General features: G+C 42.8%; 1 protein-coding gene across 1 annotated transcript in view; it reads left to right on the top strand.

Annotated features, from left to right (window-relative positions):
* KYNU (kynureninase) overlaps window positions 1–18,969 on the top strand; it is a 114,936-nt gene that overhangs the window by 33,856 nt on the left and 62,111 nt on the right. Inside the window, exon 3 of the mRNA XM_070957015.1 lies at window positions 3,636–3,718. Within this exon, the coding sequence (XP_070813116.1) occupies window positions 3,636–3,718 (83 nt within the window). The remainder of the gene's footprint in view (window positions 1–3,635; window positions 3,719–18,969) is intronic.

Raw genomic sequence — 18,969 nt, 5'->3', positions numbered from 1 at the left:
TGAGCCATCAAAAGCCATGAAAATTGCAGTTGTGTCACAACCACTATCTTAATAGCAATATTAAAATCAGGTAGCAACCACTATCTCTCTGTCTATCTTATCTATCTGCCCACCCACCCACCCTCTCTTCTGTAGCAACTTTGGGAATGGCACTGAAAACTCAATTCTGGTCATTTTCTGGAGAAAATGCTATATCAAGTATTGATCAACCTTGTTGACAATATTTTGGAATGAACCTATGCCCAGAATTTTGTAAATGAGAAATAGGGACTACTAACAGATGGTTAGGATATATTTGTTTCAACTACTTGTCCACACTTGGGGGAGGAATTCTGATCCAATATCTTCCTAGACACAAATTTGTGAAATTATTTAGAACTGTGCTTATTTTTGTTAAATGTGTGAGAAATCTGGGTACTTGCATATTTCTTTTTCTGGAAAATATTTTGCATGTTCAAGGAAACAAAACAACCCAGAAAAGAAAACTCCAGGATCTCTCCCCCCCACCCCCAATATATGCTTTTCTTCCTGAAACAATCATTTGGCCATGTGTAGGTTTATGGAAAAGCTTAATATGACAATATTTTAGGGAAAAGATAATTTCTAACATCATTTCCACACTATTAACCAATCCCAACTAAACATTTAGACATTCAGCTATGCACACATAGAGCTAAATGCATGCATTCACATCCTATACCCGGTGTCTTCGAATTAATGACACTTTGCAAAAAAAATTGTTTATTGCAGAGATTTGAAAGGCAGTTGTAAGGGTGTCTGCACTAACAGAAACCAGTCTCATTGTCTTATCTTTTGAGCTCTTTATACTAAACTTTGAAAAATATTTGTAACAAACTGTTACGTAGAAGGAGTGGGCAGCATGTATGCCCATGTCTCCCAAATCTGTTTACTCTTTTGCATATCCAGGCAAATGCTTATATTGTTTTCAATCTCCTGGTACATTAGCATTTTACTTTAAGGTTTTCCCCACTTATTTGCTGTAAGAGAACAGCATTTTCCCATTGAGGCTATTTATTTATAATTTTATCATTTTCATTTCCCACACACATGCAGAATTTCTAGCCTTTTGTGTTCTCTCAACTGCCAAACTTTTTTTAGGCTAGCTTTTTCTTGGTGGTACTTCTATACTTATCCATCTGACCAGATACATTTTTGACACCAAAGGTATTTTATCGTGTTCTAAAGGATGCTCTTCTAACTATTGATAATACTAATAGCTGTTTAATCCTATGCAGAATTACACATGGGTGAACTTATTGATTTCCGTAGATTTAGACATTTTAACAGAGGGATTAGATTCTCTTTCTGAAGTATAGGTTGATTTAATTACGAAGTTCTTCGTGTGAAATAGCTGTAGCTAATTCTATTGCAGAACGTAGCTCAAAATTGCCTATTGTACTGTGTGATTTGGCTGTCAATCTCCTGCACTGATACTTCAGAGAAAATATGACTTCTATGCATGTTTCTGGCATTGAGACCAGTAGTTTTATCAAGAAAAAAAAATGAATGTAAAAGTTGGGGGAATATGACTGACTGAGATTTCTAATTGTTAGTACTGTCTGTTTTAAAGTCTGAATTCTTTAGGGCTCAAATGGACCTTAATAAAAAAATATTTTATTCATCTTTTTGGGTGCTTGTTTTTCCATTATTCTTGCCAGAGTGCTTCCCTAAGTGGAGAAAAAAGATATCCCAATTCCTTTGTGTTTTATAAATAATCTCTGGATTTTGCCAATGGAGATTTGAGGCATTGCAATGCTTTGTACAAAATTAGTATCCTGAATTCAAGGCCTGAAGGTTGAAATACTATATATAAAAGTGGAAGGCAATGATTATTTTTAATTAAATAAAATATAATGAAAATAAAATAATGCTCAGTTTTGTCATGATGCACTACACTATTCTTTTTTGAATCCAGCTCACTTTTTGAAAATCAAATACTATTCTCAGACCAGAAAAAGGGGTAGCACCAAATCAAAAATAAAAGGTTCATTAAGTTGACTTCTCCAATTTTTACCTGAACAAGCCTGGTCCTGTTTGTAGTGTAAGACTTCACTATATACATTTCAATTTATATGCTCAGGTTCCAGGGTCCGACATGCTAAGTATTAGGAATTCCATATTTTTTGAAACATTTACTATTTACTCCAATTCTGAGTATTTCTACAGGAGACGAGCTGTTCAAAGATTTTGTTTCCTAACTGAGAAGCTTTTGACCATTCTGAATCACAATGGTCGAGAAAGTATGATTTCTGGAATTGTTTCTAGTTGCCTTACTAGCTGTGGTCCAAAGAGACATCTGTATTTTCCTCTGTTTCATGAAGGAATGTGTTGCATCTGTGCAATATACATTAATCTTGTCTATGTGTATTTATATGTATATTGCTGTGTGTTGTGTAAGCGCTTATATGTTGCTTCTGCATGTGTGAAAAAGAGTGTAACCAGATGGGTGAATATGTTACCATTCATGTGTATTTCTGCTTTCATCTAATGTCTCTGTGTGTATCCTGGGAAAGATGGACAACCAGCAGGTGGTCTTTCAGTCACATGATCGACGAGGGAGGGGAGATTTAAAATGGAGCAGTTGGCAGCATTCTGAGTGGCAGTCCAAGAGCTTTCTCATTGGCTCATTTTTAAATTTGGTGTTCGTTTGGCTTGCTTCTCCTGGCAAATTTGAAATTTTCTTGAGGAGAGGTACCCTATTGATAGGCAGAGTCCCAAACCCCTTTAGATGGTTCATTTTGCCCATCAGTTGGAGAGAATAAATGATGCTAATTTTATTATACTTTGTGGCTATACCTTGTGGCCAGGTAACATGGGCAGCTGATAATTTTACAGACAAAACTCCCTTTCATTCACAGCCTTATGTGAGATTGAGACAAAGAGAGACATAAGAATGCCTGGAAATTAAAAAGGCACCTTCCATTCTCTTCCCTTCCTTTTTCTATGGCTTAATTGCTATATTTGCTCTTGCTTCTTCATTACCGTGGTTACTTCTACTCCGTTTGTAGCACTGGAAGATGGCATTAAACAATCCACATACAATGCAGCACAAAACAATATTAGATAACAGTTGATACAGTACTTATTGCATTTCAAACAACAATAGTAGTAGTAAGAATTTTGTTTTATTTGTTTGTTTGTTTGCTTGCCACCCATCTGATCAGAGGCAACTCTAGATGGTTTATAACCAAGGTAAACAAAGATGGCAAGATGCAGAGCAAAATACTCATGGACAGAGATAGAGTCTTATATCACTCCATCATCCACCTCCAGTATAAAATGACTCTATCAGGGCCTCAGGCCAATTTGCAGAGCCAAGTCTTCAGGCCCTTATGGAAAAGGGTGGGTGTGGATTGCACCTCAAGGGGCATGATGTTCCATAAGGCATGCCGCAGCAGAAAAGGATATTCTGGACCCCACCAGCTGAACCTTCTTGATCAACGGGGTCCACCACATGACCTTTCTGTTGGCACAGATGGGGCGAGGCAATTCCAGTTTCTCAGGTAATCTGGAGGATTACCTTTCCATGTACCTTTCCATGTGTACAATGTGTATTATACTCTCCTTGCCGAAAGACTGTGTATATATTTCATCTGTTTTCTTTTTCTTAACAGAGGTGTCCATGGTCATTTCAATGGTAAACGTCCTTGGGCCTTGGGAGATGAGTGCATTGTTGAGCTTATGGCAGAGATTTTGGGTAAGAAAAAACCACTTTAAATGCTTTTTCTCCAACTTTATATTATAGAACTTTTCTTTGTAGATGTTTCTGGCCTTTTTTTCTGCTCTGATTGCTTCTCACTAAGCATGTGAAGTTAACACTGTATTTTAAAATGGTGAGGTGCAAAGATTTAATGCAGGCAACGCTATATGAGCAAATGTATGTCACTACACTAATTGAGTCTGGGTGGTGGAATCGCCATGAAGTACTTGCTCTAAAGGAAACTTGGCATCCCTACAAATATATATTCATGTGACAGTGAATCAATTATCATTCCTTTTGTTTACAAAGCAATGGTTGCCTGTTACATGATAATGTCTTTCATTGCTTCAAGAGAACCAAATGCTTAATAGGGCAGAATATGATCTTTAAATGATTCAGAGATCACTTAGAGGCAAAGAAGGGATCTGGGCAGTGTAAATTGTTACTTGCAGAAGTCAGTCCCAAAGTGCTTTTTCAAGAGGCAACTGGACTTTCTGATTTTTCTTTAAAGACATTTTGCTTCTCATCCAAGAAGCTTCTTCAGCTTTGACTGGATGGTGGAGAATGGAAGGATTTATACCACCTGGAGGTTTATCTGTGTCACCAGGGTCACCTGAGTGGTGCAAATGGGTGTGGAGTCTTCTTGGAGGCGACCTTAATGACTTGCTAAAGAATGCAAACGACCAGCTGTCTGCAAGGAGTATAAATCCTTCCATTCCCCATCATCCAGTCAGAGCAGAAAAAGCTTCTTGGATGAAAAGTGAAATGTCTTCAAGGAAAAACCAGAAAGTCTTGTTGCCTCTTGAAAAAAGCACCTTTGGGACAACCACGACCTGGATGACTGAGAATCTTCATAGACCTTTTGCAGAAGTCAGCATTTCTCTAGGAGATACACAATCAATTCCTAACACTAGTCAGAAAAGCAATAGATACCCTCTCCAGGGTATCTATGTGGAATTGCACTGGACAGTTCTAGCATAAATTATTGTACTGTGAGTGACATGATAATGCATTATCTCTACAAATGTATATTATTGTGAATGTGGATAATAATTATACCGATTGTAAAGTCTATTGTTTTGTCAATTAAATTTTGTATGAAGGTGTTAGTTGTCTATCATATTTAAATTAAAGGAAATATTCTCCTTTCAAGAGATGTGGGGATATTTCTTAAATCCTTGCTCTATATCAGCAGAATATGTCTGCTTTACTGAGTTAAGCGCTGAACTTCCAAAACTCATCTTCTTTTTTGGGTTTACCTGGGAAAGCCCTGGTTATAAAATGGATAAACTGAAGGGCACATTTTCAAAAATAACAGCTGAATGTTTTTTCTATTCCTTTCCATAAGTATGCTTTTATACACATTGTAAAATGGACATACCTGAACAAATAGAAAAAGAATCTGGTTCCGTTTTGTTTCATGATTGGCCAGTTAAACTGTAAGCAGTACCATGAGTGTGGTTTAGCTATAATTTACATATTTGCAGTAAAATAGTAACACAGAGAATTATTCAAGAGTGTTGGAAAAAATGCCTATAATAAAAGAAAGAGCACCATGTCCTTTTCTTTATTTTAGGATTTTTTTTTCTCTTGGTAGTCGTTTGAAGTCACTGGTTGTCATATAGCAATAATTTAGAGAGTTAAGAAACAGAAGAAAATACCTAATTCTAAATGCATCATGGAAACATCCTTGATTAATTTTGGTTGCCTACCACATTCCTTCAATCTGTATTTAATATGCACCTATTAATAGTCCTCCTAATAAGCTTTCCATTTATCAATAGATTCATATATATTATAATTGCTGTAGAATTAATTAATTCAGACCCTTTCCTAAAGAGCAAATAATATATATGTAGTGGATGGATGCATTTATTTTGTGTATTCATATATTATTGTAATTTGCATTGGACTTTTCGCTTGTTACACAGAGCAGCACAAAAAAATACAGCAACAAAAATAAAATATTAAAACAAGAACAAATGAAAAATAAAAAAGGTGCAGATATCAGGCACTTCTCCATTGAGAGTGGAGACAGCAGCCAGCGTGGGTAGTGCTCATCCAATCAGGTTGAAGGACTGAGCCTGCCAATTTTTCTTAGTCCCGCCCTATTGCCGGGCATGCCCAGTTTTTGGCTCAGTCCTTCAGCGCTGGCTGGTGTGTGGGACTTCTCCCTGGCTAAATTCTCTTTTCTATCTCTTTCGTTCTGATTTCTGGTTTTTTCGTGACTTGGACTGTTTGACTGTGACTTGGATTCCGATTTGGACATTTCTGATTACTCCTGCTGATTTGGACCGCTGACATCGAGTTTGTGAGTTACCCAGAACTTCGTTTGCCATCGGTCTTCCCTGACCTGGTTAGGGGCGTGGGGATTCCCTGCCTTAATTCCCCTCAAGGGAAGGCTGAGGATCGTTTGATCTTCGAGGGACATTTCTTGGTTGCTCTATCCTCGCCCTCTGCATTTGGCCGCTTTCGCCTCTCCCTTCTATCGGCTGTTGCGGCGGGCGTTTTAAAGCGGCGCCGGCCATTTTGGGCTGCTAGTTTTCCCGCCATTGGAGAGAGCGCTTATTTCTGCAACCGGCAATCCCTGATTACGATTTATTCCGCCTGAGGCTTTTTCGCTCCGAAACGACCCTCTCTCAGCCGCTCGCCTCAGGCTAAGTTTATTGGAGGAGAAGCGTGGCTGGCTGAGTGGTTATTTGGTGGAGTCTTGCGCCCCCTCTTCTGTGCTGCTGGCATTTATCTGCTGGCCATAAATTAACCGCAGTTCCTTCTCCTCAGGCTAATTAATTACTAACCACGTGTTGCCTGAGTTTCTATAGCTGAGGAGCTTCGCGCCCCCCTCCTTCTGCGGCCAGGGGCCCGGATCCGTGGGAGCCTTGAATCGTGCCCAGTGGAGCTTCGCGCCCCCATTATTTTATTGCAGCAATTGTTTGTCTCTACGCTTACCTTTCGTTATTTGATAGTGGAGCTTCACGCCCCCACCCTTTTTTTCTTTCCTGCTTGCAACGGCCACAGGACTGTGGTCTTTATTGCCTAATTTATTAGTTGATTGATTGCCCGCCTCTCACCAACGCCTCTAATTTGCCTTGGGCCTTACTCGCCACACTTTCCAGTTGTGGAGTTTTTTTACGCTCCCATCCCTTTCTGTCTGGCATTTGATTGGTTGAAATTTAATTGTCAATATATTCGAGGCTGTCTCCTGTGGAGTTCCTCTCGCTCCCTTTTATCTACTCAGATTCTATTTATTGAGGCGCAGTCTGGTGTGTGGGGTTTCACATTACCCCCTTTTTTTGTCTGTCATGCCTAAGGCCCTTTCTAAATTTAAGCACGGCCGGAAGGCTAGTGCAGCGGAAATTGGCCAATCAGACCCTGCGTCTGTTACCCAGCAATCTGCCATGGAAGAATCCAGGTCTCTTCCCAAAGCTTCTCAACGTTCACGCTCCCACCACAAGTCTTCCTCAGGTGTCTTGTCATCTTCTTCTTCTAAAGTAGAAAAACGTAGAGACAAGGTTTTGACCAGGCTATGTGACAAAGCATGCGCCCAGTTACCTCCTCCCACCCCTCCACAGTCTGTTCCTTCTAATCCACCTCCTGTCACTGTGTCCCATCCGCCTACTCCTGACCAGATGTCTCTGCAGGATTGTCCAGTAACTATTTCCGATGAGAATTTGTGGGGTCCTGGAGCAGTTTCTCAGCAACCGGTTCCTGATCCAGCAACACTACAGGCGGCTCCTTCCTCTGAATCTGTACCTGCCCGCTCTTTGGATCCATTCGTCCCTCCAGATCAACTGCAGCAGATGATTGAGGCTGCGGTTCAAAGGTCCTTGGCCGCCCGTTCGGGCCCTTCCAGTCGACACGGGTCGGTAAGAGAAGCCTCCCCCTTTTCAGCAGGCCACATTGAGGAAGGTTGTTCACATTCAGTTCGCTCCGCTTCTCCTACTTCTTCTCACTACAGTCACCTTTCAGCTTTGATTGACGAAGGAGATCCTGATTCTGATCTGTCGGAGGATGAGAACCTTCCCCCGGATCAGCCAGCCTTCACAGGTCTATTTCCTCAAGCATTGTTCAAATCATTGCTCTTCAAGGCTGTTAATACGGCCCGTTTATCCTCACCAAATGCAGATCCGATTCCTCCTTCATCTTCCTCTGGATCTTTAGACCCGATGTTTGCGGAACCAGCTAGGCCCATAACATCAGTTCCTACTCCTCCTCTTTTTCTGGACGTTGTGAAACGCCAATGGGAATCTCCGGCTTCTGCTCCCCTACCTTCGGCTAATGACAAGAGAAACTTTCAAGTATCCTCGGATCTGGAGGCCCTCCTTCAAATTCCTTCGGTGGATGCTCCAGTTGCGGCTCTTCTTCCTAACTCCAATGTTCCGGGCGAACCGGACGAAGGTCTCCGTCCTGATGAACGCAGGTCTGATCAAGTCCTTCAAAAGGCCTTTCAAAGCTCCTCCTGGGCGATTAAAGCCACCACCACAGCATCCTTCTTTAACCGAACAACGTTGCTTTGGTTGCGTCAGTTACAAGAAAAGTTAGCCCCCGGGGATGCTCGTATCAGACAAGACCTGAACAAAATCGTGGCGGCCGTACAATTTTCAGCCGATTCTACTCTGAATGCTGCAAGGTTCTCCGCAAAGTCTTTGGCTTCGGCAGTCACGGCTCGTCGTTTGCTGTATCTCCGTCACTGGCAGGCAGATGCCAGACATAAGTGGCGATTGGCTTCGGTTCCCTTCAAGGGCACGAAGCTTTTCGGGGACGCTTTAGATTCTTTCCTCACAGAAACCAGAGACAAAAAGAAGGTCTTAGCTGCTGTCTTCCGGAGAGGGGCACCCCGTTTCTCACCTTACCCTTCTCGTTCTTACTCCAGAGGTGCGGATGGGGGGTCCTCCTCTTCTCCCTTCCCCACTTTTAGGAGAGATGGGTCTTTCAGCAGGCAGCGGGGTTCTTCTGATAGGTCATTTAGAGGGCGTCCCTTTAACTTTAGACGGCCCTTTCGAGGGGGAGGAGGTCGTTTCGCCCGTCGCCGTCGCTGATTGCTCTTTTGATCCTCCCGTTGGCGGTAGATTGGGCCTTTTTGCCGCTATCTGGGAAGAATCCACCTCGGACAAGTGGGTCCACGCCACCTTAAAATCTGGGTTGGCCATTGAATTTATTGCCTCCCCCCCTCTCTCCTTTGTCTGCTGTCCGATCTCTCGTAATCCCGTCAGGAGGTCCCTTATGGATTCTTCGGTCCAGCATCTCCTGACTATCAGGGCTATTCAACCTGTGCCTCCCGGTCAGGAGGGTTCGGGATTCTATTCAAGGGTGTTCCTGGTCCCTAAATCATCGGGGGGGTGGCGTCCCATTCTGGACCTCAAGCGTTTGAACAGATACGTTGTGTACAGAAAATTTAAAATGCAATCATTGAAGACTATTCTGGACGGTGTTCGGAGGGGCGACCTCCTCTCCTCCATTGACCTGACCGAGGCTTACCTTCATATCCCTGTCCTCCCATCCCATAGACAGTTTTTGAGATTTTGTTATAACGGAGCACACTACCAATATAGGGCTCTCCCATTTGGCCTTTCTTCTGCCCCCCGCACCTTTACGAAGGTGCTGGCTGCCTTGGCGGCTCAGCTCCGTCTCCGGTCAGTCCGTCTCCTGTGTTATTTAGATGATATTCTGATATTGTCCCCTTCTGTGCAGCAGGCTGCCCTAGATATTCGTTTGACGGTTGAGACGCTAGCGGCTCATGGTTTCTCTGTTAATTTGGAGAAGAGCCATCTTTCTCCCTCCACTAGATTAGTGCACTTGGGTGCTCTGATTGACTCTGTTCAGGGCAAAGTTTTCCTTTCTCCCGATAGGCAAGCTAGTCTGCGACAGTTGGTTTACCGGGTTGAAAGGAGTCGGGTGGTTTCCCCCTATGTCTTGTCTCAGCTCTTAGGTAAGATGATATCTGCGATAGCTATTGTTCCCTGGGCTCAACTCCACGCCAGGGAACTCCAATGGTTTCTCTTACCTTTGCAGAAGGCTGGCAGGGGCACTTCATCGAAGCCAATTCCTCTTCCTCCGGCGGTACGAAGATCCCTCCGGTGGTGGCGTTCCCCCGCTCTTTCGGCGGGTTGCTTCTTCCTCGAGCCCACGAGGGTGGTGGTGACGACAGATGCCAGTCTCCTGGGCTGGGGAGCCCTTTGCCAAGGTCAGCTGGCTCAAGGGACTTGGGACCACTCGGAAGCTCGGCGTCCCATCAATTGGCTGGAACTGAAGGCTGTCTTCCTAGCTCTAAGGTCATTCCGCAATCTGGTCTCCGGAGCCCACGTCCTCGTCCTCACGGACAACGTCGCTGCAAAGGCTCACTTGAACAAACTGGGGGGCACCAGATCGAAGTCTCTTCTGACCCTGACAATCGCGTTGGGTATCTGGTCAGAGCGCCACCTGTGTTCCCTTCGGGCGGAACACATCTCCGGGGTTCAGAATGTTCAAGCGGACTGGTTGAGTCGCCGGCAGATAGACAATGCGGAATGGCGTCTCCTTCCGCGCCTCTTCCAGGATCTGTCTCTTCGCTTCGGCCGTCCGGTGATCGACCTGTTCGCGACTCACGAGAACTCTCAACTTCCGCTGTTCTTTTCACGATACCCCCATCCTCGAGCGGCCGGCGTCGATGCTCTTCGAATTCCATGGCCATCGGGCCTTCTATACGCATTCCCCCCGACGGCCCTCCTTCCCAGGGTCATACGCAAGATTCTATCCGAGCGAGCGGAAGTGATCCTTGTGGCACCTCATTGGCCTCGGAGACCCTGGTTTGCGGACCTCGTGTCCCTATCGGTGGCCCCATCGTGGCGCATTCCTCTCTCAGACAATATTCTCTCACAGGGCTCCTTGCAGCATCCAGACCCGGCCTGGCTCAATCTAACCGCCTGGAGATTGAGCGGTGCTCTTTGAGGGAGGTACAAGTCCCGGCAGATGTTGTGCATACCTTGCTATCCTCCCGACGGCCTTCTACGGAACGCATTTACTCTGCCACCTGGCGGAGCTTCTACAACTGGTGTAGTCAGGTCGGGGTCTTGCCTCTTCAACCGTCTATTATACATATTCTGATGTTTTTGCAGAAAGGTCTCTCCCAAGGGCTCTCCCCCAACACCCTCCGCCGACACATTGCAGCTTTATCTTCGGTTCTTACCTGCGGCTCCTTGTCATCTCTAGCTCAACACCCTTTGATCCGGCGTTTTCTTCGGGGAGCAAAGAACTTGCGCCCTCCTGTTCTGCACCGTTACCCGACCTGGGATCTTCCTCTGGTTTTGCAGTCTCTTACGTGTTCCCCGTACGAACCACTTCGGACGACCAGTCTCAGACTTCTCACCTGCAAGGTTGCCTTCCTGGTGGCCATCACTTCGGCTCGCCGCATATCTGAGCTCGCCGCATTATCCACTCGTCCGGACCTTTGCGTTTTCCACACAGACCGGGTGGTGCTCCGTTTGGACCCGACATTCATGCCGAAGATCAATTCCGTGTTCCACCGTGCCCAGGAGCTTATCCTACCTAATTTCTGCCCCCGGCCTACTCACCCTCGGGAACGTCGTTGGCACTCCCTTGATGTCCGGCGGGCACTGCGGGTTTACCTGAAGAGGACGGCTTCTTTCCGTCGTTCGGAGTCTCTCTTTGTATCCTTCTTACCTACTTCTCAAGGCAGTAAGGTCTCGTCTTCAACCATCGGTCGTTGGATTCGCCAGACTATCGCCACAGCCTATGATGTTAGATCCCTTCCGCGTCCTTCAGGATTAACAGCTCACTCCACCCGCAGCGCAGCTACGACGGCAGCTTGGGCGACACAGGCTTCGTTACTGGAAATTTGTAGGGCTGCCACGTGGTCTTCTCCTAGCCCCTTCATCAGACATTACAAACTCGACCAGTTTGCGTCAGCTGAAGCTTCGTTTGGTCGCCGGGTTCTGCAAAGAGTTGTGGCTGGGGAGGACAATGCGGTCCAGCGTGATCCCCCCCTATCTTCGGGACAGTGAACTTGGGTATGTCCCACGCTGGCTGCTGTCTCCACTCTCAATGGAGAAGGATCGTTGGTCTTACCTGATACGTTCCTTCTCGTTGAGTGGAGACAGCAGCCAGACCCTTCCCTGTTTTTTTCTCACGCTGGACTCGAAAACTTTCTTCATGCATTTCTGTCTTGTTTCCTTTGTCCCACACGCCGAGTCTGTCTTCCAGTCTTCGCCAAAACTGGGCATGCCCGGCAATAGGGCGGGACTAAGAAAAATTGGCAGGCTCAGTCCTTCAACCTGATTGGATGAGCACTACCCACGCTGGCTGCTGTCTCCACTCAACGAGAAGGAACGTATCAGGTAAGACCAACGATCCTTTTCAATCCTTGAATGTCCTCTGGAACAAAATTGTTTACTAATTTCTGCAAAACCATTAATCGGCATGCTAATTAGACCCAAAAAAGAGGCTCTTCCAAAGTATATGGGCTGCAGCTGGAAAGCTTTGCTTATAAGTCCTTGCTCTGTTGACCTCACATAATTAGGGAACTGCCAGAAAATGTTGGTAAATATTACATGCTGGGTGAATCAGATTTGTCGTTTTTTTAGTCCTATAACTAGCTAAGTACCAAGCCATATTAAAACTAGCATTTTTAATTCCACCCAGAAATTTATTAGCATCGATGCAGATAACACAGAACAGGTGTTACATATTTGTGGCAGCCCTCATTCTCTATCATATGAAGTATTAAATTTTGCGACTTCTGATTTTTCTTGAAAGATTGTCCTAGATAGAGCACACTGACGCGATCCAAACATATAATAGTCACCAGATGAGCAGTGTTGCTAGACCACTCTCTTCAAGTCCACTAGACAGATTTGGGCAAAGATGCCCTTGGCCAAGGCCTTTACCTGGCTACTTAGGAACAGCTGGACTAGAATACCACTCCATGAAGAGTTATCACCAGAGTGGCAGATAATCCTGCCCATACAGCAACTTGGCCTTACTGGAATTAGAAAGTAATAGGCTTCAGCCTATTTTGTCTCAGAGACCTCAACCATCTTCAAGCACTGAGTCAGGACTATCACAGCATCTCTGGCCCAACCTATGTAGAAATTTGAAATAGATGAGATCTCACTCTGAACCAATGAATAACCTCTCAGTAGTTTCGTGTAGATGTTAAAAAATCAAGTGAGCACACAGCCAGCCTGATTTCTCTTCCTATAATGCTACTAGATGGAACTGCCCATTCAGGTAGAAGTGAAACCATTGAAGCCCAATGTCCCAATTCTCATTGATTGCAGGAAGTGCAAGAGGATACCATGATCAATGGTATCAAATATTAATGAGGTGCCTGTTGGGATCAGGAGGAATGTATTCCTCCTCCAGGCCCCAATGAAAATAATCATCCTGAGCAATGGTGGGCTCCAATTTTTTGTGTGTGTGTGTGTGTGAGAGAGAGAGAGGGAGGGAGGGAGGGAGGGGAGGGAGGGAGGGAAAGAGAGAGAGAGAGAGAAAGAAACTGCATCAAGCTAGACTGGGTAGCTGGACCCAGACACTTCCCGGGTCCCCTCATCCCAAAAATAGCAACCTTGCACTCTTCCCTCTCTGCTAGCCCCCTTCTTCACATGGGATTGCCCAGCAGCGGAGATGGAGAGGGAGAAGGGGGCAGCGGTAGCTGCTAGCATTGAGAGGAGAATGCCACACAGAAACAGAAGCACACAGAAACGCCACCCCCTTTTTTAGGCCATTTTCAGGTTGATTTTCAGTCCGATTTTGGCTGGAAAAATGGGCCAAAAAACAGGCGGGGGCAGGGCCAGCTGGTGGTCCGATCTGCCAGTTCTCTGAACAGCGCAAAATCAGAGCAACTGGTTTGGGCGAACCGGTCCAAACTGGCAGCAGCCCACCTCTGATCCTGAGCCCGTAATACTATATATACATCCCATGCTCATTCTGACTGAAAGTGGTTCACAATTCATTTTGGGGATAATCTATAAATGGGGCTCCACCACCTTCTCATCATTTCTTAAAATAGCAGTGGTTGGTCCAGGGAAGGCTTTTTGAGAGAAGGCACAGTACCACTGTCTCATTTAAACTGGAATGCAGTAATTTTTGTCTCAGAAGTATTGGCCGTCTCCTAGCCCCAGCCCATCATATTTCTCAAGGCACCAGGAGAGTTATAGATCAAGATAATAGAGTTCTTCCTACAGTTTATCTTCTCCACTCTATTGGAGTCCGCAGCCTAAAAAGAAGACATTTCAGGGACTTTATCAGATTCTGTCAATGTAATATGAAACAAATCATAGTGGTCAGGCAGAAGGTCTTCCTGTCCATCCTTTCATAATGGGGAGATGGAAAACTTTAAACAAAGTGTTTGGATGACATTCCGCCTGTACACGAAGATCGAAGAAGTACAAGCATCTTAATATACTTCATATAAATTTTAATATACAGGTAGTCCTTGACTTTCAACAGTTCATTTAGTGACCATTAAAAGTTACGATGACATTGAAAAAAGTGACTTATGACCATTTTCACATTTATGACCATTGCAACATCCTTTTGGCCTCTTGATCATAATTCAAATGCTTAGCAGCTGCTTCATATTTATGACGGTTGCAGTGTCTGGGTGTCATCTGATTATCTTTTGTGAGCTTCTGACAAGCAAAGTCAATGGGGAAGCCAGATTTACTTAACAACATTACTAATTTAACAACTGCAATGATTCACTTAAGAAATGTGGCAAGAAAAGTCATAAAATGGGCCAAAACCCACTTAAAAATTGTCTCACTTAGCAACATAAATTTTGGGCTCAATTGTGGTTGTAAGTTGAGGACTACCTATATATGATACAATATAGATCTGAACATGAGTTTGTACTCTGTGCTTAGTCAGATTTACTTTTTGTCTTTCTACACTCACACTCCAGGCAGTGCTTTCACCATTTTGTCACCTGGAGATCCCAAGTTAACCAAGGATCTACCTGGTTCACAAAGAGAGGGTTCTTTGAATGCTTGTTGGTCCCTGACCTATGAATCATGACTTAGCATTGGGCATTTAAGGCAAGAGGAAAGGTGCTGTGCACTTTGAAGACATGTTAGTTTTATTTTGGAAGATCTGGTTTGGCTAAAATATATAACTTAATCCCAGAAGAGATCAAACAGGTTTCTATCTTTATTTTTACTTTATTATTATTTTATCTTGGTTTGGCTGGACTTTATATTTTATGTCATTTTGTTTTAGTAAATTGTTCCCCGTATTTTAAGACTTCCTATGGATGTTTTTTTTATATTCCTATAGTATATCATGTAAGCCACTGACAGTCTCTTAGGTTGTGATGGGCTAGAAATGGAATACATAAGTAAAGTTCTGAATAAACGATATGGTCACAGGGAAGGCAATCCTTACATCCAGTCCTATCATCATCATCACCATCATCATATCCCCTTATACAATAATGGATAACCATGAGAATCCCCGGTCATTGTAGTACTGTCTCTTACATCACATCTAATTTAACCTGTGCTGACCCAGCCTTAGCAGAAGCAAGAGACAGACTCCTTGTCACGAAAAAACCCTCTTAATTTACCTCTTGTGAATTAATTGCATTTACCCACCGAAAAGTCCAGGCAATAGTCCTTCAAGGAGTTAACTGCAGTTACAGACCTTATCAGTTCCTTGTGATAATTGCAAGGCCGTGAACTCTCAGTCAAAAGGCTGCAAATTGAGTTCTGGCAAACACTCTTTGTGGCACGAAAGACAATGAGCAAAATCTTCAGAAATATGAACTGTTGTCTCCTGCGACAACCACTCCCCTTTCCTTCTATTTATTCCCCAGCCAGGGAGGGGCCATTCAGTGTCCACATGTGCTTTGTTTCCCGAGTCGACTCCTTGTTCTCCGTTGCTCACCTCTTCTAACTGTTCTGCACATACGTGCATCTGGAACAGGCACCAGCTGTTCTTCCTCCTCACTCATATCAGCCTCCAAAGGCCCTCTCCGGTGAATGGGAAATGTCGGACGGCCCTGACTCTATCTCTGCTTGTGACATAGAGCATCCATGAAAGCCTTCCCCAGACTCAAGTACTGGCCCAAGTTCCTCCCGAACTTCCTCATTGTCCAAGTCACAACATAACCTAGTTTGTCTTATGTTTATGGCTGCTGTATTATACATAGCTGAGTGTCCCAACCTTTCTTGGGCTGCTTGTTTTACCTAGAGAATCAGATCTTCTCCATCTCTATGGAGTTATGTCCTGCACACAGTTCACTCCTGCAGTACAATAAGGTCTTCAGAAAGGCTTTTGTTGCCACTGTCCATTTTGCAAATAAGGACAAATCGGGGTCCACAAAACAGCAGTGTTGCCTGGGAGGAAATCAAAGCACAGAGAGCAGCATAGCAACAAACAAAGCAATTACTGGCTGTGAATGTAACAGGAGAAAATGTAATGTAAAATCTGCCAGACAGCCAATAAATCTGTTTTTTACACATTGCTTGTTCCTTTGGTCAGGCAAAAAAAAAAAAAGAAAGAAAAGAAATCTGTTTTTTTTTTTATCCGAGTTTTGCAGTGAAACATAATGTCACTTCTGAAGCAAAAGGAGTAAAAAAAAGTTTCCTCATGCAATACTAGATACAGCTTTCATATATTTTTCCAGCGCACACTTCTTTGAATATGAGTGGACTTCTATAATTTGGAGTGGCATGTATATTATTATTGTAATACTTTATTATTTTATTGTTTATGGCACAATCAGCCATATGTTCAGGCTGAATTTGGCGTTTCTGTCCACGTATCAAGTCCTTCCCAATGCTGCTGGTTTTCCAGTAGTGTTTCAGATATTTTGGGATTGCACCCAAAACCAGTACTATTGGTATTACCTTTGCTTTCTTTTGCCACTGTCATTCTATTTCTTATCGTTATCATTATCATTGATGGTGGTTATATTTTTATTTATTGTGTTTGTTTTCAAAACAGCCCTTGAGTCCATTTTCCGCCTCAGCACAGATTGTGAATTGAATAGTGTCTTTTCAACCATTTGTAATTTCTTGGTTTGAGAATCATATTTTAATTTGGGGCTTTATTTCTTAACCCAGATTTGCAGACACAATACAATTAAATTTGCTGATCTCTTAGTGCTACCATGTACCATCTCCCCCCACCCTTCCACAGGGTGGTTATTTTCCATTCTCCTGCCCCCAGTGGTTTTTTACATCTAAATTCCAAAGAGTGGTTTGGCATTCATCTTCCAAACTTATTGTGGCAAATTTCACTTTACTGATTTTACAGCAGATTAATAAACTCTCTCTCATTTCTCCCCATTTTCACAATGGGAACAAATTATCTTTTCAAGAATTCCAAATTGTGATGCCATTATACCAACCATCTCAACTGGATAATTACCAGATATTTTGCCTTTAGGCAAAAAAAAAAAAAAAAAAAAAGCAAGCACAGGATAAAACTTGATTAGAATATTCTCTGCTTACTGTGGTATTTTTCAATAAATGTTCATTTTCATTTAATAGGATGCAACATATTTACCTGAAAGGAGGGTGTTTGGTTTCTTTAATGCACTTGTCATATAAAAATAAACTAATTTAAGTAGTTTTGTTGTTGATACTTAACATTTTACAGAGGAGGAGAAGGAACGGCTGGGGCTGGTTCCACAAAACAGTGAATATTGTCTCTCATGGGATTTATTCAGGAACAGAATAAAGGCTGTAAATAGCATTTCTTTTTGCCATTTAAAGGTTTGTGGCTCTGTAATACCTGGCTTTTTAAATGAGCACACATTTTCTTTTAAACGAAGTCTGCAATTGTTAAATGCATTGTGAAATACAAACTCAAGGTCGTTGAAGGCCCGGGCCCTCTTAGTCCATTTTCCACCTCTAGTTAATATGCTGAGCAATGTAAGGAGGAAATAGCATTTTGTGGGGCTCCCCCTCCCCTCTTCCTTCTGCATTTTATTAATGTACTATAACCTCGCCAGTATTATCTTCGGATGGGATGAAATTATCCCATTTCTCATTTCCTACACTAGTATTCGGTGACTATAATGAATACTTTCCAAAGTTACATAGAAGTAATGACCAAAGGCTGGTGTGTATCTGTGTGTCTGCGTTTTCCTTCACAAAGAAGATTTATAAGAAGGACATCTGGGTATTTAGGCTGTCCATGAATTTTTTTGTGGATGAATAATGAGACCAAGGGAACAAACTTTATTTTGTCTACTGGACACTTGTTATTGAATATTGTAATAGCTTAATTGGATCATAGAAATATTACTTCCAAAATGTGGTGCGGTCTGTGAGGCATCACCATTTTCCTAGGGCATACATAAACTGTTTTGTTGTCATGGAAATCTGATAAAAAAAGCTTTTAATAAATACATCATTGTAAAGAAGCCCACATGAAATATGTGATGTCATATTCAATATAGGATATTGGCGGACTTCTGAAGGTGAACTTCAGATTAACCATTTCTTTCTCAGCTGTGCTTTATTCTGTAAATGACAGAAAGTAGTTCTATTTATTTTTCAGACACACTTCGAAAGAAAATCAGGCTATAAAAGGACCAGGTCTTGTTCTACTATTTATCTATACTGGGTTCATAAATTTGTAGCAAATATCTCAAGATTTTTTACTTTCATTTGTAGAATATACTAAACACGACCCTTGATGGAACAAGAACATACAACAAAAAAGGAAGATGACATTTGTTACCAAACTGACAGGAGATATTATTTCTGCAAGGTCTTTTTTGCAGATCTTATGGAATGCTGTATCATTAATTACTACTAATTATTACTTTTATAAAAAGCCCTGAAGACCCATTTATTTGCTTATGATTTCCTTGGACCAAGTTTTTTTGTATTTGGAAGCCAGATTAATTCTATTATTTTGAAAGTGCTTGAGGAAGATTGTGTAATTATTTTAACTTAGGTTTTTAAAATGTTTTGCTACGCTTTGCTGTACATCATTTTTATTTTGTAAGTCACCTGGAGAGAAACTGTGATAAGGATAAAGCAGATATCTTGAAACTAGTTCTGTGCATGCATTGAATTAGAATATAGTCTTATGGAACACAAATACTGAAGGACAATGTGTAAAGAGAACAACAAATACATTGCAGAGCAAGTTGCTTTCTAGCCCGGAAACTAGCATTATTTACCAGCAAAAGTTCAATCGCTAGGTAATAGAGTGCCAACGAAAAGTATTTAGGAATGAACAAAAGGGAAATCAAAAGAGTTATAATCTCTCTAAGAGTTATTTCATTGACAATA

Source organism: Pituophis catenifer, unplaced genomic scaffold (genome assembly GCF_029215685.1).
Source record: "Pituophis catenifer annectens isolate HBS135680 unplaced genomic scaffold, rPitCat1.0.hap2 SCAF_1, whole genome shotgun sequence".
NCBI classification, from domain to species: Eukaryota; Metazoa; Chordata; class Lepidosauria; order Squamata; family Colubridae; genus Pituophis; species Pituophis catenifer.
Note: the sequence above shows the minus strand (reverse complement) of the source record. Positions and strands in the feature narration are given on the sequence as shown.